We start from the raw sequence: 24,862 nt of genomic DNA on the forward strand, positions 1-24,862 counted from the left end.
ATATAATGCCCTTTAACCAGCTTCCCAAATCACAAAATGGATTTTGAAAAAAACTTCACTGCGGTCTCCTTCTGGTCGAATGGAGCCCTTCAATTTATCTCCATACAAACCAGCAGCAAATCAAATTAAATCACAGGCAGGCATCTCCATGAGCTACAGTAACTGCTTTACCCATCCTCCAAGACATGCCCTGGTTATATCTCCTACTTCATGTGCCATTGTGTGACACGGTTTATGCAAGCACTAACAAAATCCTTTATCGTGCTTGGCAGTACTGCCAGACTAATACATCATTATACAGACTAGCTGTATTGTGAGTAGTTTTTCCAAACTTTTATATAAACCAGTCCACAAAAATCTCACAAAAGACTCATTCATACTATTATTAATGACTTTACTGTTCATGTGAGTCAGCTATTTTGCTCAGCTCTCCCTGTCATCATTCAGACAAAGCATACAAAACAACCGGGCAGCAATGCTGACTACAGTGTACAATGTCAAATATATTTCAGTGATAAAACTAACAGTGAAAATGCTTTCATCAGCAGCATTATTTGGTATCAGCATATCTTCTGTAATTTCCTTATATATTTTACTTTCAGTGACTAAACTGGCTTATCATTGTTTTAAAAAAGACAAAGAATCCTTAACTCAAGCTCAAGCCTTAACAAATCTAATTTTCAGTCAATTTCAATGTTCCTCTAACAGTCTGAGGGCCGCTGTGCCATTCTCCCTAACTGCTGTCTGATTTAACACTAATTAACGATTGTGCCCTTGAGGCACGTGTTAGATAGAAGCAACTAAAGCACAATGTATTCTGCATTGGTCTGGGGTGCAAAAAATATTATTTGGATTTTGGCCAATTACTGCTAGAAGCTGAAAGAATCAATTCATGCATCTCCAAGGAATCTTTCACTTAAAAAAAGCTTCAAATCCATATAAGAAGCAACTGATTTGAACCAAAATTCAGACAGACCACAGAAAATATCCAATTGTACACTAAGTCAAACATCAAGTTTCTTCTAGTCTGTCACTAGCTACTGTACATGATTCAACATGTTTCTCAGATCTAATGAAGTAAACTGAGCAGGATCTGGGAGGGTGCAATCGGTCGAGAAAGGCTGGCACTGTACAATATGCTGGCTAATCTTAATGGGTATTCAGAGCATGATGATAGCTGCAGAAACACTGATAACAGGACATAACTGACTCCTTTCCTTAACAAGATGACTGTCATGACCTCAAATTTATATGAAATAACCTGACCAGAGGTTCTCTGAAACTCAGGTTAACTGTTCTGACATTTCCTGGACTACTCTAAATGAGATAGAATTTAATAAAAGACAACCTGAATGGAAATTGAGTACCTATGAAATAGGATGTATTAACAATAAAAAACTGACAGTGTTGTAGAAATGGAATGAATATCAATCCCTCAGTCAATCAATGTTCACAAGTATTGAAAATTTTGTATTTGCAATGTTCGGCAACAAAACATATGACACGACTGAAATCCCAATATTACAAAAATTACAGATGTCTAGTGCCTAATTTATGAGCTCCTGGATGGAACATGGTGTGGAATATTAATTTAGAGGTAACACAAGCATGGAAGCTTTAGGGTTGTTGAGTTCATTAACCCTCTGCATCATGTTGCCTCAGGATAAAAAAGCAATTTTCTACACTGTGCAAGCACCAATGAGATGGATTTTTCAAGCATTAAAAATATTATTCAAATTTTGTTATTCAGTAAACTTCATGTTCAAACATTTAAGCAATAAATGTAGAAGCAGCGTTATGACCTGTGCATTGACATCACACAAGCACTATAGAAAATACAGCAGTTGTTATACGTTTCTATTTGTATTATTATTAATTATTAAAATAGATACCATTTATAGAATTTGCTTAAGTTATGATTCATGCAGCAGTCAATATAAAGTCTATTACACTAAAATTGAGTAAATTGATTTTAGTGACGTGTTGTATATGTAATGCAAGAAGAATGGGTGAAACTTTTTAACATTTCAATCACTATCAACAGGTTGTTGAGCAGAACATTGTTGGAAAACAATACACTCGAGTGTAATGATTGTTAATCTCTATTTTCCTGACACAAACCATAACCATTACCAATATAAAGCTCGTTTGTCAAACTTGTGTCGTGTTTGTGAATGTTTCGCGAGCTCACTTGAGCGCGTGCCTCGTGCGTCGCTGTCCTCGGTGCTGAAATCAAGAGCGCAGATCACAGGACTGCTGTGTGTGTTACACACATACATACACACACTCCGGTCACGACTACATCTAACAACAGAACCACTAAATGGCAAGACCGCCTCACAAATGAGCTGTTTTTCCTACTTTTGCCGTGTGATGTTTTGGTGCAATGAAGTGTCAAACAAGCGGATCTTTGTCATGTCCTATTTAAGATGATAGAAATGAGAGTGCATGCAGCTAGAGAACTAGTGAATATGTTCACACTATGAAAAGGACATTACTAAGAATAATATATGAAATAGCAAAACGTTAACTAGCTATTTGCCTCAAAACCAGAACAAAGTGGTCTGCTCCACGAGCCTCGTACATGTATGTTCAAGAACAACGTTCTTGTGTCTATTTTGGAAGTTGACACATTCAGTTCAGGAAACTACAAAAAGAAGTGCTTCAGCAGAGACAGAATTCAGTCGAAACAGATCAGCTCGAGCTTATCTTAAAGAACATATTCTTTCATTTTCTTTAAAAGCAAAGGCAGGAGTGTAAATGTAAAGCGTACAGAACGTCACATTTCTCTATCTGAAGTAAAGGTACACTTCCACAGACGGAAATGACAAGTGTTTAAAGTGGGCTAAGCACATGTAGTAACTTTAGAGACAAGACTGCAAACACACAGACACTAGGTTCATTTGAACATGTCCAACCTTCTATTTCACTGTCCATGGAGAGTCGCACTGCAAAGCAAACGGTCCCCTTGTCTTTAGGAAAAGCAGATGTCATTCAACGGCATCCTGACCACAATGTCCCAAATGGCCGTGTCTCACACACGCAGTTTGTCCCTGTATTTACTAATACTGGGCAAAATAAATATCCCTTTTTATACTAGGGGAATATTCTAAAAGGTCTAATCAACAATAGAAGAAAGTGTAGAAGCGACGTGCAAGAGCAGAGAGAAATGTAAAGCCCGCTCACTTACTCTCGTACTCTCCCCCCCGCCCCTCTTTACTCCAGCGCTACTGCAAGTGTTGCCAAGTCCATTAATTATAAGCCACTTTGTTTAATAAAGTCCTTGCAAATATCAGCATTGTGGGTTGCGGGGTTTCGGGCTTTTTTTCTCCTTCTAGAAAACACGCTTTTCTTTGGAATATATGATATATACATACATATATATATATATATATATATATATGAAGAGTTCCAATGCAAAAGCAAAAGTGCCATCTGAAATTTTCTTCTAGAATGATAATTTTTCATCAAGCTCGTTTATTTAAGTTCAATAATTTCACTTAAATGGCAATGAAGATTACCCATTTATTACCATTTAAGTGAAATTACTTAACTTAAATATACAAGCTTTATAAAAATGATCATTCTAGAAGAAAATTTCAGATGGCACTTAGAGGCTTTTGCATCTGAAATATATATTAATAAAAGGATGTGTTAAATGAAAATACACTAGGCCTATTTTGAAGCTAATTGTAAACAAGTCTCGCAAATAATGTTTAATAAAAAGTATATGTTTTAAATAAGCATTATGCCTCCCTCTATGATAATATATGAACAACCGACAGCAGGAGCAAAATAAAATGAAATCGCTTACAGTATTTATTTTCAAAGCAATCGCTAACTTTTCTTGGAAGATTTGGCAACATTGACTACTGCTCCCCCGTGCGCGCGCGTGCATGAATCTCCGCGAGAGGAGACGCTGCGCACGTGCCGCAGGTAAACAGACGCCCTAGTTTTTCCACGAGCCACGAAGACAAAGCAAAAAAAAAAAAAACTGAAGCAAACGAAGAAATTATTAATGGGAAAGACAGCATGTGACACTGTCTTTCACATTTATAATGACTACTGCACTTTCCCTCAGTTTCTCAAACCGGCTAAGAGAATTTTCCCATAAACATATTTAACGCTTTTTGGAGGTGAAGGAAAATTTTACCTGGGAATCGGTAAATGTACGAGGCAAGACAAATAATTGTATATCTATTTGAACGACTGTTTATTTTCCCTATATTTGCAAATCACAGGCATTGTGATAAACCGCTGTAAAAATACGCTAGAAATGCTGCTTTATCGCAGTAATGTGTGAAGAGCGGCATCGACTGACCACAGAATAACTAGACAGTAATTTGGACGCACAGTTTAATCGGTGGACAATATACTGGTCACGGTTACAGTGCACGATGACTCCAGCCTGTGGCTTTGTACCTGCAATGCTGCAGAGAGAAGCAAAGCCCCGCCCCCTTTCTGCATTATGACAAATCAAGGCAGGCAGCTGTGTGCCATTAGAGCATCAGAGCACAGCTGAAAGCTAACGATAAATGTAGTGTCAAACAGCAGACGCTGAGGTTTGTCTCGAAATCGTTTTATTTGACTAGATAAAGCTCAATATGATAAGAGCTCAATATAGAAACCAGGCTGTGGTTTAATGACCATGAGTGAGAGTCAGTGCAGTAGCAAGTGAAGAAACCCCAAAATCCATTAACTGGACTGAATGTGATGATAGCTATGGCTCTGATAAACAACAGTGTCATGTTGGCCACGTCTTAAATGTACTGCTTATATAGCCTGTGCACACTATCTTTTCCATATCCTCATTAAAATGTGTATCAATAACATGCATACTAAAGAAAACTTCAGACTTGTCCTATCTCAAACTTTGTGATTTCCTTCCATACACCCTCATTTCCAGGCAGCACTGTTTCATGACGTGCTTCAAGTCAAACCAACTGATGACTCACTCTAATTCAGTTAAGCTTATTCTTATCCACTAATCCAATAAACCAACCTTTTGCTACTTAAGTTTACAAAACACTGAGCAGTAAGAAAAAGTTCTTGAGAACTCTGTGAATGTTGAGAATGTAGTATATTGTGGGCAATTTAATCATTAAAGTAGTTTAAGTGTGCATACAAATAAATGTGCACGGTTGGCTGTGCTGTCTGAGACGTGAATGGACTGGTGTTGAGCTGATTGAACGGAGACATGTTTCTGAGAGGGGCATCGGTCCTCTGTTGCTCTTTCTCTGCCTTAAGGGCTGTCTGCATTGCAGCTGTCCCTTTCCACAGGCTCCTCCACCATGCCCTACTTTACCCTGTCAATGCACACTGCAGCAACAACACTCACCCCCCGCCCCCACCTCCACAGACAAACAGCACCACACACAGGCACTGGCACTCTCTTCTTTACTCAGACTCATAGGAGACAGAGCACTTAGCCTGTCCTTGTAACACACACACCTCCCAGATTACATATCCACAGAATTCGGCCGTTTAATAAATATGTGCAGTGATATACAGTAAGTGCATCTGTTGGTGTGACTGTGAGCACATGTGCCTGGTCCCTCTTACTGTAATGCGTGATCATCTGTACTGGTTTGGTTTAGTCTTCTGCTTTCCAAACATCATGCTTGTCAAACACATGCTGTATCTGAATGCTGGCTGCCACTCCTCGTTGCCCAAATCATTCTTCGGGATTGTTTGTCTTGGCTAACACCTGATCGGAGCAAGCAGATTAGAGCTTCGGACGTCAAATTGGCAGGCGTGTCACTTTGCCCATATGCTCCAATATTTTCATAAGCTCTTTGACGCCACAGCCCCAGTTTGAGGCAGCTTGGGTAGCACTGAAGCGTGTGTGGGATTGTATTTGGTTTGCCAGACTTTAAAGAGGGCAAATCCCCCACAGCGATGGTATGATTAGCCCTTAAACCCTTGTGTTTAAGTTATCACTAACAGACTGGGACAGCTAAAGGACGCTGTAAAGTTCACCGATGTGTGCATAAAGCAAGTAGCAGAATCAGTACAGCGTAAGTGTTTAATAGTGGATGTGAGTCACATGTCTTTCTTACTGTCCCATCTTCTCACAGACAAACTTTATATACTTATTAATGGTTTACATGGTAAAACTTTAAGATGAATTTGTTACCATTTGCTAATGCATCAGGTATCATTAACTAATAATGAACAATTTATTAATCTAGGTTTAATGCTAATTTCTTCATATTAAATTAAAACACTTCAAGTTAACATAGGAATGAACATTAAATCAGTGTCATTTTAGTAATATTTATATACTATTACAGTATTTATTTATATTATATTATATATATATACTATTATTTATTTATTTATATACTATTATAGTATTTTGAATTTTTTTAGTATTATTTTATATTTATAGTTTTCATTTTAGTAATTTTTTATACTTTTGCCTTTTTTTAATAAGTTTTTGTTTTTTAGTGTTTTTATTTGGCTATATTTTTTTATTTCAGTTTTAGTCATTTTAGTACTTCAACTTAATTCAATTAGTTGTCAAGTTTTAAAAAAAGGTTTTTCATTTAATATTTATATTTTTTTTGTTATTTTACTTCGGCTATTTGTAAATTTCAATAGGTTTAGTTAAGGCGGGACTTGATTGTCCATTGGGAATTGATTAGAATGTTGTCTATTGCTGTGATGTCATGTGAGTGACAGGTCGTCCCGCCCTCACGCCTGTAAACACATGACGAGATGCCGTTGCAAATGGGAGGGGAAGTTATTTTGATTAAAGATTACGATTGATTTTAAAAAATAAATATATATTTTGCGATATGCATAGATAAAACAATACTGCAATATTCCATAAAAAATAAGCCAATTACCAATTTGATTTCATGGTAACTTAATGCCAAGCCAGATGTGAAGGAGCAATCAACCTTCACTTTGTCTTAAGTCATGGAAAGCTCATCAAAGTCATCAGAGTACTATTTCCAGACTGCTTTTCTCCTTGACCCTAAAGTATTAACCACTTATATAAATTACTGCCTCTCTCCTTTGTGCTTGGCATACCTCAGATTAAGCACAAAGGGCAAAACAAGCATCAAAAGCTCTTCCTTCTTACAGCCCTTAAACACAGATTCTACCTAATTACAGGGTGGTCTACCCTCCCTTTAGCTTTGAAGAACACACTTGTTGACCTCAAATACATATTCAGCACATGTGGTGATTGCTTAGATTTCAACAGAATTCTGCTTTCTTTGCTAAACTTGCCCTCTATCACCACCTAGAGGTCAATTGCAAATCAAACCTCACACATGGTCATTTTAAAGTCCGTGTGAACCGGAAGTTGCAAACGACTTTTCTCCAGTGTTGTGACGTATTTCCCAGTGAAACGGAATATTGAACAGAGGGCAGGGTTTTACTCTAGCGCTCCTCCTCTCCATCTCTCGCTCATTACAGACTAACGATTTGAGGGGAGTGGTTAAGCGTTTCCCAACCCAAGTCCTCAAACCTACGTCATCAGAGAAGGGACGCCATTCCAGACCGGAAGTAACTTTTCAGACTTTGATTAAAGATCACGACGGCAAACAATTTTTTTCTGTGTTTTAACTTGCACGGATTAATTGTTCACCACAAGACTAGTAATATGCGCTAACAAAGTAAATAGGGTCAATTTTGACTTCAGTTGGACTTTAAACGGCATCTTACCCTTCCTCAATCCACTTTTTTTATCAACACACACTCTTTCTCTGCCTTCATGACATACTCTTTATCTCGATCAGATGTGCCTTTAATTTTTTAATAAAATGTGGGATAATTAGAAAAGCCTTGGGCCAAGACACCATTATATAATCACCTACTCCAAGTAGCTCAATAATCAGGGGTCACAAGATGGGTTCCAAATTTAGTAAAGTAACAAATTTTTTTCCTCCCACAAAGAAGAAAAAGACAGAGGAAGACCTACCGTCAAGTGACAGCCAGTCATGCTGGGATGAAGGTAGCGAGGGCAGTGCACGAGCTTTATACTCAAACACAACCGAGTTAGAGATGATTTGATTACTGACAGCCACCTGCAGAGTCACCAGGCCTGTGTCATGGGCTGCAGAAACACACAACCCCATAATTAGAGAGATCAGAGGAAATCATGAGGAGTTCATGCAGTTCTGCTCCTTATCAGGGGTGGCATCTGAGGGCTTGCAGAGATTCATTGCAATCCAGGAATACATTTAATATTTTATGTTATTTGTATAAGTAATGAACATTTTTCTTTTTAGAAACACAATATTTCATATTTACTTCTTAAATATGGTATATTAATAAGTCAGTAACTTCTGTTTGTATGAAAGTGAAATTACCAGGACAGTAGCAACGTAAAACTCCAGGCTGGATGAGGGAGGCAGGGACAGAGATCTGATCAAACAGGCAGGAGTAGCTGCTGTTGTCTTCCTGCCATGATCCTGTGATTAAGACCTTCACACCACCCTGGAGGAAAAAAATCCTCACATGACCTACGCTCATCATATCATAAGTATTCAAATAAATAAAGGTTTAAATAAAGATTTGAAGAAATTAAGTATTTGAAAGGAGAATAAAATACACATGCTGCAATGCCATCTTGTGGAAAAAAATAAGACTACAACATCAATACGTTTTAAATTGTTTTCAAGGGTATTCTGCCATCTCGTGGCGCAATAATAATAATGCCGTGTTCATAAATTAAGCTATTTTAAAATCATTTTAAATAACTAAAAAAAGTAATAATAATAATATAAAGGTAATTTCACAAATGGGTTACTAAAGACACAATTTTCAATAACCTAAAAATGTGTCTAAAAATGTATAAATAATAATTATAATGATTTTTGTTGTTGTTATAAGCATCTAATAGTATATCTAATATAACTGAAATGCAGGAAAAACTGAATTTAAAGCATTTAATTCAAACAGACATACCTCTGGGTAGGACCACTCTGGAGAGTAGTCTGTGACCATGAAAAGTCGCCCGGTGGCCTGCAACATTCCCAGAGTGCCCTGGGCCACCGCAGCTGACACTACTTCAGCTACATGCATGTAGGCCAGTGATCCTGTCTCTCCTGAGCCTCCGCCAGCACCAGCACCTCCACCTAGAGACTGGGGGCTGCAGCATGACTGGAGGCAGAGCTCTGAGGGGCTGTATCCTGACACTCTGTTGCTTGTATTCTCTTGACCTTGCTGTTGGTTCGCACCTGAGGTGGCTGTTCCATCTGACCCAGGTGGGGCCACCAACTGGTGGGTGTATAACGTTCCCGCAGCCCCTACAGCTGTGGCTCCGCTGTCTACAGAGATGAAGTCGTTGATGAGGTCAGAAAACTGGTTTCCAAATGAGATGTCAAAATGATCCAAGCTGATTTCCATGCCTGTGCCTCCTCCGCCATTGGCTCCGGGTCCACTAAGCCCGTGGTTAGTGTTGTAGAGCCCCTGAACCAAATTAGCTCCCTGAATCAGTGGCTGGAGTTGCTGTTGCGAGCCGTTGTTGGGCCCGCTCGTGGTGTTTCCATTCCTCAAAGCCACGGCTTCGGCTCCATTCTCAGAGCTCTGCTGCATGAAGTGATCTGCTCCTCTGCTCTCTCCGTTTCCTCCTCTGCAGGATTGTAGATGATCCCCAGACTTTAGTAAACCATCTGTCCCATTCTCAGTGGCCCCAGCCTGACCGGACCCAACACTGCGACTCTGATCCATACCGACCACATCCTCGTGCTCTGGACCAAGGCCTGGAAAACCTCCCTGGTACTGGAGGAGCTGCAGTGAGCCAACCTGTCCCTGGGCCTCGGTGGGTGAGCCTCCATTGCAGTTGGGTCTGTGCTGGCCCTGGTGGGTGTGATGGTGGTGGAGGTGGCCATTACTGCTGGGCGATTCCGTCTTTACAACCTGCAGGCCCATGTAGCCTCCATCAGGGGAGTTATGCTCCAGCAAGTGGCCCTTCTGGCTGGAGCTCTGCCGGCCTTGTTGGTTCTGGGCTGGCTGTGGTGGTTCTTGAAGGAAGAAGCTTGGAGATTGGTTCTGGTGAGCTAAGTTGTTTATTGCCTGGCTATAACCTACGGCAGTGGCACCGGCGGAGTAGTCCTGCTTTGCATCGATGGCACTGAAATCCATCTGCTCCAGGGTGGTGCTCGGACTCAGGCCCCCTCCAGATGGTAGCAGAGAGGAAGCAGGGGTCAAGGTGAGTGAGTTCTCGGCGCCAGAACCACTGGAAACGCTACAGCTTACGACTGCCCCCACCTGGTAGTTCCCTTCTTTGGCCAGCTGTTGTTCAAAGGAAGTGTCCTCAGTCTTGATGTTCTTCACCAGGGCAGAACTGAAGACGTAGTTTGAATCAGATATAGTTGGCGAGCGTTGCAAACCGTTGGTGTTAGCTGTCGAGGAGGACGAGGCACTGCATGTGCCATTCTCCTGCTTTAATCCACTTCCCCCATATGTCTGGCCCTGCTTAGGGTTATTCAGGAAGCAGTCAGGGTCGAAGTTCATAGTGGTTTCTGGGATTTTAATGCTGCCAGAGTCTAGGCTGCTGGAGAGGACAAGTTCATCAGAGATGCCAGAGGCAGACAGCATGGATAGCCCGTCTGATCCAGGACCGCCTGCATCTGCGCTCCCACTTCCTGGAAAGGCAAATTTGTGGCTGTCAGAGGGGACTGCCAAGACCAGACCGTGAGAGGTGGCATCGGGGCCCATAATATGTGTATTGGGCCCTCCAGTGGGGGACATGCTGTAGACGGGATCCCCAGTCACCTCAGACATGAAAACACTCTGGGATAGGCTGCTCATGACAGAGGCAACGTGGCCCATGCCTGTGACCGCTGGGCTGTCAGCCATGTCGGGGTCCGAGTTCAGCCCGCTGCTGATGGACACAGGGGAATTCTGGGTTGTGTCTGGCACTTCCACCTGATTGGTGGAGGACACCTCAGTGCTGTTCTGGTGCAGCAGCACGGGTTTGTGGACCTTGCCGTTACGTTTCTCACGCACGCTCCCTCCTCCTGTTCCTCCGCTGTTCTTGCTGCTGTGGCTGTGCTCTGTCTTACCCTCTGACACATCATTATTCTGGAGCTCAGAGTGGGTGCTGCTATAGCCTCCTGAGCGAGGGTCCACTTTGGGAGAGATTATCCGGTGTTTGGCGCTGTTACATTTATGATGCACACTGCTTCCTGCACCTGAGAGACATAACAAAATAGCGAGTCATTCTCCAAACTCTTTAACATTTAATAATTATAATAATAAAAAACAATATATTATTATTATTTATTAACATTATCCATACTATCTCTGACTCCTTAATGACATTATCCCTTTTAAAATTAACATTATTCCCAGAATCAACAGAATCCCTAGTATTATCAAAATTGACATTATTCTAATAATTATTATTATATACAAAATATACATATAGATTATAAAATAACGACAATGATACAGTTATTATTATGCATAGTAATTCATTCAGAATTATTCATATTTTTGACAAATTTTTGATTCCCATTTAAAATGAACATTATTAGTAGTATTATTGTCAATACTTACATTATTATTATTAAAAATAACAGTATTTAAATGAACATAATCATAAATTATTGAATTATTGAAACTACATTAGAATATACAAAAAGCACATCATAATAACTACACTACTATTTTAGATATGACACCACTATAAGAGGCTCTGTTTGCTTTATATACTGAAAATAATAAGAATTCAAAGAATGATCCACATAATGTCTTTAAAATTGAAAATGCTTTGATGCTGATATTTTGAATGAACACTGAGATTAATTCAAGTCTTTATAGAGACCATCAATCATCAGTATTAATCGTTTCATGAGAAGCCAACACACAGCTTTACCGTTTTGTTAATAAATGGCTGATATGTCTCATTAGTCATTATACTGCAAACTTGGCAAATGAATTTTATATGAACATAAAACAAATGGCAATCAATCTACCCCACAATCATTTGTTTTAAACACTCAATTCAATTTGCTTCAGAGTAACGGCACCCTACAGGAGCAACACCAAGGGATTGTAAAGTGCTGTGTTGGATATTTGTGATGAAGTACAAGGTGAAAATTCATTTGTTGTATACTTGAGTAAAAAAGACTGCCCTGACTGCACAGATACAGAGGAACATTACGCCCCCCAGTGGTGTCATTACAACAGACAGCTCAATAAATCAGCACATCTATGAAATGTTCATCCTGGACCTAGAAGCTGCTGTACTCTAATTAGGCATTCAATCTGCTCTACACTCACCTCATCTTTTAACGTTCTTGAAGACATATTTAAAGCACTACCTGCTTCCTCAGTCTCTACCAGTCTCTTTCTGACTGCCTGTCCCACACCCCAGCCCTCCTGTCTGTCCCTTACCCAGGGTGCCAGTGCAGAGGCAGTTGTGAGTCCGGGGAGGAGGCTTGGTCTGGTGGCTGTCCAGTATCTGCTGCACCAGCTGCTCCACAGAGAAGCCAGAGCTGCTGTTCCCATTGCTGCAAGTCCACTTGATGCCATGAACTGCCGAGGGAGAGAGGAGACACAGTCGTCAGCCCACCAGCCGAGCCTTCCAGCCCTCCCCCAGCCCGCCTGTGCACTACATCCCTGACCTTACCTCAGAACCAGACTCCATATCAAAAACACTTTGTCCAGTACTACGAGAAAAAGAGCCGTTTACTTTCTAACCTCAGACAGGAACACGGAAAGTTCAAGAACAGATTTGGGCCAGTTAAAGGTGAATTTTCAGCTGAGGAGGGAGAGGAAAAAAAACAGCAAAAGTCTTCCTTGTCTCACTTCAGCTGAAGTAAAAGCCCCAGCCCTTTGTCAAGGTGCTTTTTGCTGTTTATGCCCTCTGCTGCTATTATTTCCAAGCTCAGCCTCTCTCCTCTGAGAAAAAGAACAATAACAACAACTGGAACCGAAAAATGGCAAACGGAAAAATGAACGCAACAAAGGAAATGTGGAGGACAATCTCTGGAGAGGAACGGTATTTAGAATATCAAACAGCATTGAGCTACCTTAATATGGCTTGTGCACGCTTTGCTACTTCAGTGTGCGTAACAAGCTGAGGTGAGATTGCATGTGAAAGCGAGGGGAGGAAAAGGGAGGCGAAGAGAGAAAGAGACACAGAGTCAAAAATAGATAAAAGAGACAAAAGCATTTGGCTTGAACTCGCAAACAGTGCTGCGTCACCAGCCGGAGCCGGCACAACAGTTGTCACATACACAGCAGGTTTCTCTGCTCTGCTGAGCTCTGCCATTCCGCGCTTGGCCAGAGAATCGCAGCGGCGTTCCATAAGCCATTACACCAGCATGACCATGCTCCAACAGACAAATCAATCTCGCAGCGTGAGCCTGAACCAGAGTCACAGCACAAGGCAGGTCATGTAATGAAAGGGCAAGCTGGTTTGGTGGATACGGCGTGACATCGGCTGCGAGGATCTGAAGAAGAATCCACTGATTTAGACTCACAGGGATCCACAGTGGCGGTTACTAATCGGCTTCTATCGGCCCAAATGTTGTCAGGGGAATGAAGTTCATGTATTTCTTTAGTGCAGCGGTGCCCAAACTGGGGTGTGCAATAACTTATTTGGGTACTTGAGATGAAAAGTCATTTGAGCTTGTCTTATAATTAAAGTATTTTTTTTAAAAATCTTAAAATAAATTGTAATTCATTAATATTAATATAAAATAATAACATTAATATAACTGTTAATATAAAAATAAAATAATTAATTAAACTGTAAAAATCTCTAAATTGATATACATTTTAATAAAACATGTTTTATAATAATAATAATACAAAAATTGACTGTCACACCACAGGGCCATTTAAAATTAAGAATCAAAGAATAGTAAAATATCATTACAGTTGAAAATATAATATATATATATAATTAAAAATGGTGGAAAAAGTAATAAAATGGCATATTCAATTAAATTAATTATAAAAAGAGTTTTTTTGTAAATTTAATTAATAATATTATAATATATTCTGTATGTATTACAATATAAAATGTATTATTCATATTTATTAAAAAGTTTTGAACACAATCTCAAGAGGTTTTTAATTATTGTTATTGCATTATTCAGGTTAGATTTTATACTTAAAATGCTGCTGACAAATCAAATCAAAATATTATTCTCTCTGCCAGCCACATCCATATCCTCAAGTTTAAAGCACCCCATAACCACACCCATCAACTTTTTTGAAAATCTACAATTTTTAATCGCAGCCTATGTTCAGGAAACATAAATCACACCAGATCTCTCGTCTCCTACTGTGTGTGTGTCTCTGATCATCTGCTCATGCAGCAGTAAGGGCGCTTCAGGCATGGTCTCTTAAATTATATCAGCGGAGAGAAATGTATCAGGCCGGCCTGTTCTCCTCTCCAGCTGTACTGCGACTAAGCAGCTGATACCTTTCATGACCTGCCATCTGACCTCTGCTGCACACGCCTACTTGAACATAAAACCAAATTTACAACCTATTTTACTAGGTCTAAGATGATGTATTTCTGAATGGTAATTGAAAATCAACTACGCCAACAAAAAACCTGGAGCTTTGATCTTATCTGTCAGGAATTCATTTGATTGTGAAAAGTATTCTCTATTTGAAAGTGGCTGAACTAAAAAAGAAAAATAAATCAAATTATTTACCTTCAAGTATAATAGTGAGATATTGCTGGTTATTGTCAAAAAAAAAAAAAAAGCATATTTAGGATTTCGTTTAATTTTTCTTATAATGCAAAAAGTTAGAATTCTCAAAGAAAGCTCAAAACTTTGATGACGAATTAAAATATATCTCAGTGGCTTCGTAAAAAACATCAATATCACCCTGCATAATAGAGCTTTAGGGCAAAAATAAAAATTCTATATTTCACACTACAATGATGAAACGCGCATATCATGCAAAGCAGGTGATGATGCAACCTCAACATTGATGCATTTCCATGGTATCTGATGCAAATGCATTACAATGTTTGAAGCAGAGTTACTGAAACTTCTCCGCAACCCATCAACGGTTACAGCAGTCTTTCTCTGAGGACTGTCAGTCGAAGAATGCTTCGCTACTCACTCCCAACTCAAAACACACCTCGCCACGTTAATGAATGCAAGCTGTTTGTGTATGATATGGGTCACTCAAGGGAACAAATTGGGTTTGTAGAGCTGATGTATAATGCATTCATGAATTATGCATGGCTAATATAGTTCACGATGAATCTTTGACTGTTAACAGGCTGCATGTCTGCAGCTCCGCCACTAGGTGGTACTGTTGCTCTTCAGATGAGCTCATATCACAGATGGCTGTTTGAAGATCATGAGGGTGAATCTTGTGGCCCTATTAGCCTAGTCTCAGTGCACTGGCCCGACTGGTGGAAGACATCTCGCACCTTTGCCATTGTCCACACCATTTGCAATGTTAATGACTTGCATGCATTACTGCAAATGGTTTGAATGTAGATCAGAGATGGAGTGTAATGAACACATTAGTTTACAGCACATGTCTTAAAGTCAATGTGAAAGGGAGCTCTTAAGTGATTGCCGTGAGAGCTCTTAAGGGAATCGTAACACGCGGCAGCGATTACAATGTCAGCTGAGCTCGTCTGTATTCCCCTCGCCGACATCTTGTGTCTAAAAGTGCTGACGCGAGAGATCCGACTTCATATATTCATTACCTTGACAGCCCTGTCCTAGTTCGAATGATCAATGCCAGGCATCACATACAGAGACGTGTCTGCACAAGACTCTGGGTAAACATGATTATATGCATGGCATGTCATAATTTTTTTTTTTTACTACATCCTCATTAGACAGGTTTCCTTTGGTCAACTGACCCTGGGACACCCGGGCGCCTCAGAGTGGGCATGTACAGGCGGTGAGATAATAATGTCAAGGGTTCCACATGGAGACTTGTCCTGCTATGAACTAAGACAGGCCAGATAAGCTAGATCAGGCTAAGCTGAGAGAGACTAACTTCTCATGAAATATCACATAACTAAAACAGCACAGGTCTTGCATTAATCATACAGAAATTATAGAAGACAACGTCATGTATCATTGTCTAAGCATCTAAAGGCTAGTTCACACTGCCCTAACCAGCACCAACAACTGTTGGGTTTTGCTGGATCAGTATTGTATTCCTTTTGGTGTTTGTTGTGGCAGTGTGAACCATCTTGTAACATGTAATCAAGATATGTAACATATTAAAAATGTGTAATTAAATTGTCAACATATTACTATGGAGTGCACCCCCCCCCCACACTTAATTTAAGTGCAAACCTCACTAAATGTATTATTTTATTTCTTAAATATTACTTAGTATTTTAGTAAATAAATATATATTGATACAGTATATATATAAATATATAAAACACACACACACACACACACACACACACACACACACACACACACACACACACACACACACACACACACACACACACACACACACACACACACACACACACACACACACACAGCATATAAAGTTTGGGGTCAGTAAGATTTAAAATTTCTCTCGGCTGCTGAAAATTCAGCATTGCTATCACAGGAATAAGTTACATTTCAAAATACATTAAAATAAATAACGCTTATTTTAGATTGCAATGATATTTCACAATATTACTAAATATTACAATATTTTTAACTTAATTTTTCAAATAATCTTTTCAAAAACATGAACAAATCCTACAGACACTGTTTGCAGCGTATTTTCACTTAAAACATGCATGAGAAGAGACAGGTAACGCATTCAGTTGACAGAATGTGATTGGACACTCACACATGGGTTTCAGTTGGCCAATGAGTTCCTCCTTCGTCCATTTGGCCCATTCCTTCTTGTCTGTATTGATGGAGCACAGGATGGGCCCACATGGCTTCCCACAATCCTCGATAGCTGGCACATTCAGGTAGTGGACCAGCACAATGTCTGGGTTCTGGGGAAAAGAGAGAGAAAGAGGAAAAGAAAAAAGAAGATGTAGTGTGGTGAGTGGAAAGGTTTCATAATAACGGTTTCATTTATGGAATTACATTTATAGCTGTATAAATACCAGCTTGTCCCAAGTGTTCTTAAGGAAAATTTAATACATTTTACTTTTTCAATGAAAGGAAGATAAATTAAACATTTAATTAAAATGATAAATGATATTTTTTAGTAAATATAAGAAAAAATAGCAAAATTGTAAGCCCAAAAATGGGGCCAAAAATCCTTTTGTTGAGCCTTTAAGGATCATGTTAGTTATTGTGTGTTTAGCACTAGCTAGTATATTTGGCAGCTATCCAGCACACTTGACCACATTTATGGAGTGATGGAAATGGAGAATAAGTGAAAGACGTCATATTCTGCCCGTTCTTCTCCATCATTTGAGGATTTACTGTTGTCATGATTGCAAGAAAACACACATTGTCTCTTCTGAATAAAATAGCTTAGAGTCTGCTTTCTAGAGCAACATTAATTGCACAGGCGAATAGCGCTGAGTCTTGTGAATAAGGTGTAATCTATAATAAGCCTAATTTACATAGAAAGGAGGCATGTTTGTACTGAAAAGAATGACAACGATTTAATTTAAATACACACAGTGGCGCCTGGTTAAGCCAAGAGTGGTTAGTGAATAAAACTGTTTGTGCGCAAAAGTGGTGCAAATGTTTCCTGATGGTACGTAGTGCCAAAGTTATTCAGAGAGAGGATAAAACCAGGAACAGAACATCCCCAAACAGGGATGAGTTGTGTGAGGCTTAAAAAGTACCTGTTTTTTTTACCATTGTGGTTGTCAACTCAAAATTGGGGGCTTATTTTATATATAAAAAAATTCTGTAAATTTTAGGTCAGTAAGTGTTCGCTGGATACATTTTGGCAGCTTATGAATAAAACGGTTGTTTAAAGCATATCTAGCCAGTATGAACAACATCAGTTCCATTTGTAATCATAAATAGATTACAAAGAGCTGTAAACAGTCACAAAACAAGCGGTCCCCTGTCACCACAGAGATTACACACACACTCCTACAAAATCCCACTCGTTCCAGAACACCAACATTTGAATGTCACGTGAAAAGCAGATACATAACGCATACACAAACCGAATCCTTACACTTAAACAGTGAAGAAAACTGTCCCTTTCATTAGCATTTTTATTAGTTTTATGAGCATTACGTGCTGAGTGAATTGGGGGCTGCGGCTCTGTGCTGCCTCCGCCTTCAGCATTACATTTTGATGCACATGTGCAAAATCTATGCATACTGCATGCTCAATGGGGTAATACACACAGAGAAAGACATTCATACAGCCGCTGGCACTTTTACAGAGAGCGCCATGGTAACCACACCTGATCACGGCTGTGTCCGAAAGCTTAGCAGGCAGTATAAATAATATCTTTATAATTTCTGCCACATTGTTTGCGTAACATCCTAAGATAACTACTAAGATGCATTAACCTGTTCAGAAGAGATGCACACTTCGCTGCCTACAGTATGATATCCCACAAGCTCTAAAGTCGGACAGAGTAGTTGAAAGTATATATATATATATACCCAGAACATTTTCAGATAGGTAATGAACAGATGAGCCAAGAAACATTGGTGCCTTGGAAGCCTGGTCTGAAACCAGAATCTGTAGGCACCTTTATACTAAAATGCTGCCTGTTTAGTCACTTATGGAAGCTCCTTTAGTTTCAAAGCTCTTCTCATACTAGACATTTCTGAACCCCTCTATTACAGTGCTGTTGACCAGGTTCAGACTGACTTTTCCAGTTCTCCGACTACAACTGAATGGACTGCAAATCACAATTAGACAGAACATTGACAATCTCTGCATGGGACTAACAAGCCTTGAACAGTGACCACAGAGAGTGGGGACAAAGTCTGCAGGACGAAAAAAGACGGCAGAACAAATCAAAAGCTAAATTCAGAGAGCTCAAAATCAAACAGCCCTGTAATTCACAGCAAGAACTTTTGATTGAACTCTTCAACCAGCACACTTGATATTCAAAGGGAATGTGTCAAGGTGTTTGAACAGCACCTTTGATGGATTAAAAGGAAAAGATTTGATTTAAAATTTAAATCCATAGGAAATCTGTCTTCATGAGAGGATTTTAAGAGTAAGTTCTGGTGTACTATTCTCTTTCAAGTGGATGAAGGGAGTGTGCTGGACCGAGACTTGGTTGGAAAGGGCGAACTAAGGACTCTCAGGCATGGGTCCTGCTGCTGTAGCCGTGAGCTTGTGGGAGCAGACACCAGCGCTACATCCGCATATGGGACAAGCAGCTGTGGTAATCACCAGGCCATGCCCTCAATCCTTAACCAGCATGAGAGGAGTAAGTAAAACCCAGACTCATGTCATTAGGCAAACATAAACACATTATCATGCATATATGGGTGTCAAATTTATTAAATTGTCAAAAAAGAAATACGTATAAAGAAAATGTATATAAAGACACACACACACACACACACACACACACACACACACACACACACACACACACACACACACACACACACACACACACACACACACACACACACACACACACACACACACACACACACACACACACACACACACACACACACACACACACACACACACACACACACACAAACACGCACACACACACACACACACACACACACACACACACACACACAGCAGTGGGTGCCCGGGGAGCGATTGAGGGTTAGGTGCCATGCTCAAAGGCACCTCAGTCATTTCCTGTTGGTATTGGGAATCGAACCCGCAAGTCTGACTGTCTAACCATAAGGCCACAACTTGTGTTATTTCAACCTTCATCTCCAATTGTCAGTGGCCTACAATAATGCAAATTGTATATAATTATATAATAATTTCTAATTCACATAAATAATTATATAATAATTATATATGTGGGACCACAGTGCTACACATTTAGGGCCCTATCTTGCACCCAGCGCAATTGACTTTGTACACCGACGCATGTATCATTCCTATTTTGCACCCGACGCACAGCGGACTTTTCCCTCCACAGACGCACGTCGGTAAATTAGGGTTTTTACAGTTCCAGAAAAAAATTCCACCACAGACCAGGAAAAACCTAGTCTAAAGTCAGTGGCGCGTTATTCAGATGCTATTTTAAGGGCGCATGCTTGGCCATAATGTAGCATGTGCACAACGCATATACACTTTGCTTCTCTACTCTACACAGATGCAGCAGTTGCCATTTTTGCAAACCATACATAATTACAAGGAAAAATATTCCACACGAGGGAAATCATTGTGGTGTCCACGAAGATGTGAAAAAATAGGCATAAATCTAGCTTACACATTTACCCAAATTATTATACGCCTGCTGTTTAACCGAACCTTATGTGGGGGGTTTCTCCCATCCCCAATGTCACTTCTCGGCTGTAAACCGCTCCTGGCGTGCGCCTGGAGATCCGTCACAAAGTTACTTGCGTTTCGCGTTTGATACTTGCATTTCAGATCGTTAAAATAGGGCCCAAAAACATTATACATGCATAAACAAACATTTACATATATAAACATATTATAAATATACAGTAAAAGTATAAACCTATATATAGCTAGCCTACTGAGAGTGGTAGTCTAACTATACATATACTATAAATAAAAGACTATACATACATAATCTAAGAAAAACTATCCAAATACTTTACATGTATATATATACTGTGTATATATATACTGTGTATATATATATATATATATAGAGAGAGAGAGAGTTATGGATGGACCTTCTAGCTCCACTCATTACACCCAAATTACATCTAGAGAGGGGGAGCTGGACTTCACACTCCTACTATATACGTACCTGTCTAATGTATGAGAACATGTTTTTTGTGAGAGGATGTGTTGAGAGATGTTTATTCTTGTATTTTGTATTTTGTGTTGTCTTTGTAAAAACTGCGAAATGGACCAAAACAAATTTCCCTTCGGGGACAATAAAGTATATCTTATCTTAGTCTCAGCCTCAGACGTCACGCCCACGGAACGTTGGCTAAACGTCTGATGCATATGGCACACTTTTCTGGAAACACTTCAGGAGTTTCGAAGTCGCGACCTGATTGGTTGAATTCTACAGGATGTCCGCGAGATGTGTGTGTCGCGTTCTCTAACGGTCCGTCTGGAAACAAATGCCATGACGCCAAAACCCCTCGTGGAAGAAGAAAGCCGTTGTGTTTACAACTGAGACAAATAAGCGCTTACCAGGATCAACTAAACGCTGGATTTTCAAAGTATGTGAAGTTTGCGGCTCCATTGTTGCAGTAAACTTGCACAACGTTCTTGAATGAATAATTTATTAAATGCACGCCGGTCTGTTATTGTAGGGACATCGACATTATATTGGCACGCCCCTAAACATGACGCGGAACAAAACGAACTGTGATTGGTTGCGTTATATGTCAGTCAAACGTCCTCTTGGCCAAGAAAAGCTGCGATAGATTCCAGACCTTCTGCCGTCAGTCTGAAGGTCTGGCTACGCGAGACTAATCTTATCTTATCTTACCCATGTCTCTCCAGTGAGCAGCTTCTTAAAATAAGCTCCAATTTTTCTATGTGAACCATCATTTCATATTTTATTCCTTTTGATTTTGGGGTTAATTATGACCCAAACATTTCATTATATTCATATAAGCATACAGAGTAAAAAATACAGATAGCCAATACCACATATATACACAAGCCATGATCACCGCACACACACATACACTTTCCTCTTTTTCGGTCCCTCCTACGCCGATACATTTGTCCCTGTTTTACAATGCACATTTGGCAGACTTACAACCCATCCAAATATAAGTAATCTGTGAAGCTGTGCTTCGGTCGTAAATTCAAGAGTGAGCCAGAAGCGTATGACATCTACGGCTCACTCCTTTCTCGCTCTGTCTCTTCAGAGAGCTTTTACGCACCCACACAATCACGCTCGCACCCCCTCTAGACCCTCTCTCTCTTTCCGATGGCACAACAACACAATGAAAATGTGCGGTGTCTTATAAATCTATCAGGATGCAAACTTAATTTAATTTAATTTCCTGCTGGCTGCTCTCTTTTAATAACACAAGTCCAACAAGCAAAAGAAGGAGACTGAGGAGAAAACTTTCAGCCTGGATACTATTTGGTGGAGAACATGCGATCTCATAAAGGTATTGATTAATTGTGCAATGTAATCTTTAGGCCATGTTTGTGGTACATTTCCATGGAGGACCAGGGCTTGCTTCCAGGTTTGTTGATGAGGGAGAAGGGGGCCAAAGTTTGGATAGAGTTGCAGCGTGTGCAGGGCTTGTGGTATTGCGCAAACGGCATTTTTCATTATTAAAGGCATTCATTTGAGCTCAGCACCTTTGCGCTAGGCTCATCCCTGGAGTGCCGAGGCGTGTAGATCTTGTACTGCCGGTCTATAGAACTTATACTTATCCCTTGACTTCACTGTTTAAGAGCATTACATGCTAAATGAAGGTAAAAAAAAACTTCATTAGGAAGCATTCTGTGCTTGAATTCACAGAAATTGTTTTCTTACTCTAGTCTTTTCATTGGTAAGCAAGAAAAGCAATTAAAGCTTGTTCGTTTTTTGCTTTAAGCTCGCAGAAAGAGAGCAGATCTCAATTCTAAAGGTGTTTCTCTGTTTTTGTGTGTGTGTGTGTGTGTGTGTGTGTCTGTCTGGGGAACACACAGGTACCTGGAAGCACCGTGGTAACCTGGCAACTAGTAGCTGGACGCCCACATGGATGAAGCCAATGTGGTCATGAGTGCTGCCCCATAGCCGGCCTCAAGTGCTATAAATATCCACTAGTAATAGCTTCAGGGTCATTACTGCTGCTCAGGCCTGCCTCCAACCAGCATCAACTCCAACCTGAAGGGCTGGGAAGAAGGACAGGGTTTCAAATAGGTATCTGCATATTACGGATGACTTATTGCAGGGTGGGGGTGGGACGGAGTGTTCTGGCAGATAAGCGTTTGTGCGTATAAGATTGTCTTTGAGTTGGACTTGTTTGAAAGCAGGCGGTTTGGGCTTCATATTTAGCTGGCGCTGGTTCAAATCTGGACGCATGAGAACATTATTTGTTTTGTTGCAATTTATTGCTGCTTCTGGTCATGTGAATGAGTCACTCCTGTTATGAAAATCGTGCCCCAACTAAATATGTATGAATATACTGGATAAAATATTACGCTCGCAATTTGTGGCATGCATGAGATCATCCTGCAGGAAGTGTGGAAACAACAGCACAAACACAAGCAAGTAATTAGCAATGAATCTTTATCTATCTATCTACATGTATCTATCTATCTATCTGAATATCATTATATACGTATATATGAATAAAATATATATATATAACATAATTTTACATAATTTTGAAAGTCTGATTTACATTTATATAGAAATACTTTTTAAATTTGTAACCGATGCATATTAATCTTTTAAAAATAACAGTGTTCAAAAGATTCCGCAGGAATGACCTGACTAAGATCAAGCATGGTTTAGTGTCCTGGAACATATATGTCATCGCATTCGGTTTTGAGACACTAGAGAAGCAATGACGCTTTACTGAGGTCCCATATTTTATTTGAGAGCCGCATACCCATTTCCTGCCTGGCATAACACCCTCTTAATCTCAATCATTGGTGTGAATCTGGTGCCAGGGCTAATTGTTTGAACAACAACAGACAGGAAGAGCGTTTGGGAAAGTATGGCACAACATAAACATCACAAATGCTAAAAACTTAAAAGCTAAAAGAGAAAGTCTTGGCACAAAAACAACAAGAACCTCATCAAGGTTAAATATCTTAATTAAGCTAAAAAGCACACAAACGAGTCCAGGAGAAAAAGAACCAGTGCTTCTGTAGCTCTGAGAAGAAAAACGTCAGAGAGGAGTTCAAAGCCGTGGCACAAAAAGACACGGCCAAGCGCTGCACTCGGCTGACAGGAAACCCCTAGAGGATAGTGGGAAAAAAGCATGGGAGAGACAGATCCTCTGACTCATTTCTTGTGAGCGTGGTGAGGAACATACCCACTGGGTGTACAAGCAGACCCATTTCACTAACCCATGTTACATAAATCACAGCACTTCTGATATGCCGCAACAAATATTTAACTTTTTTGTCTCTATCTGTCTCACTATTTTTAACTTGATAGAAGGGCTGTGCTCTCAAAGTACCGCTGGGCTCAGTTCTGGAGGAAGACAATGTACTCTAGACATGATGTAGAGCTCAGTGTCATAATGAAGCATCAAGAGTTTTCTCTATGAAAAAAGCGACAGCGACCTTCAAGAGAATGGAGCATCAAACAGGTTGTAGCTGATTTCATTAGGATAAAATTGAAATGGTTGAGAGTGTGAGGATGTGGGTGAAGTTTAGCATTTAAAGTGTGTGAAAGCACAGTATGCTAATGTGAGTGTGTGATACAGTGTGGGCACATATAATAACCAATCCAGGTGTCTAAATGCATTTTAGGTGCTGCTTTAAGTAGAAGAAAGAAAGATTTTCACTCTTAAAAATATAGGTTCTTTATTGACATTGATGGTTCCATGAAGAACCATCAAGATTCATGGAAATTTCTATTGCACAAAAGGTTATTTATAGTGGAAAAAAGTTCTTTAGATTATTAAATGATGTGCTCAAAAGTTTATCTTTAAGATCTTAGTTTATCAATCAATTTTGATTGATTGATAAACTAAGCAAAATGAGAAATGATACCGTGGCAGCTCTAAACCTGTATGATTAAATTGTTCAGATGAAGAAAGTAAATACAACACTGGACCCCATCGACTTTCACTGTATGATTAAAAAAAAAACAAATTTTCCGTAATATTTTCTTTTGTGTTCCGCAGAAGAAAGAAATGAATACAGTTTTGGAATGACATGAAGGTGAATAAATACAGTAA

At 39.8% G+C, this 24,862-nt stretch overlaps 1 protein-coding gene across 1 annotated transcript in view; it reads right to left on the reverse strand.

Annotated features, from left to right (window-relative positions):
- The window catches only part of camta1a (calmodulin binding transcription activator 1a), a gene marked incomplete at its 5' end in the record, with an annotated part of 162,987 nt that overhangs the window by 22,489 nt on the left and 115,636 nt on the right, over positions 1-24,862 (reverse strand). The window contains 5 exons of the mRNA XM_081386879.1: positions 7,934-8,068; positions 8,325-8,451; positions 8,923-11,153; positions 12,361-12,501; positions 16,768-16,921. Coding sequence (XP_081243005.1) covers positions 7,934-8,068; positions 8,325-8,451; positions 8,923-11,153; positions 12,361-12,501; positions 16,768-16,921 — 2,788 coding nt within the window. The remainder of the gene's footprint in view (positions 1-7,933; positions 8,069-8,324; positions 8,452-8,922; positions 11,154-12,360; positions 12,502-16,767; positions 16,922-24,862) is intronic.

Source organism: Scardinius erythrophthalmus (genome assembly GCF_964197995.2).
Source record: "Scardinius erythrophthalmus genome assembly, chromosome: 15".
Classification (NCBI taxonomy): domain Eukaryota; kingdom Metazoa; phylum Chordata; class Actinopteri; order Cypriniformes; family Leuciscidae; genus Scardinius; species Scardinius erythrophthalmus.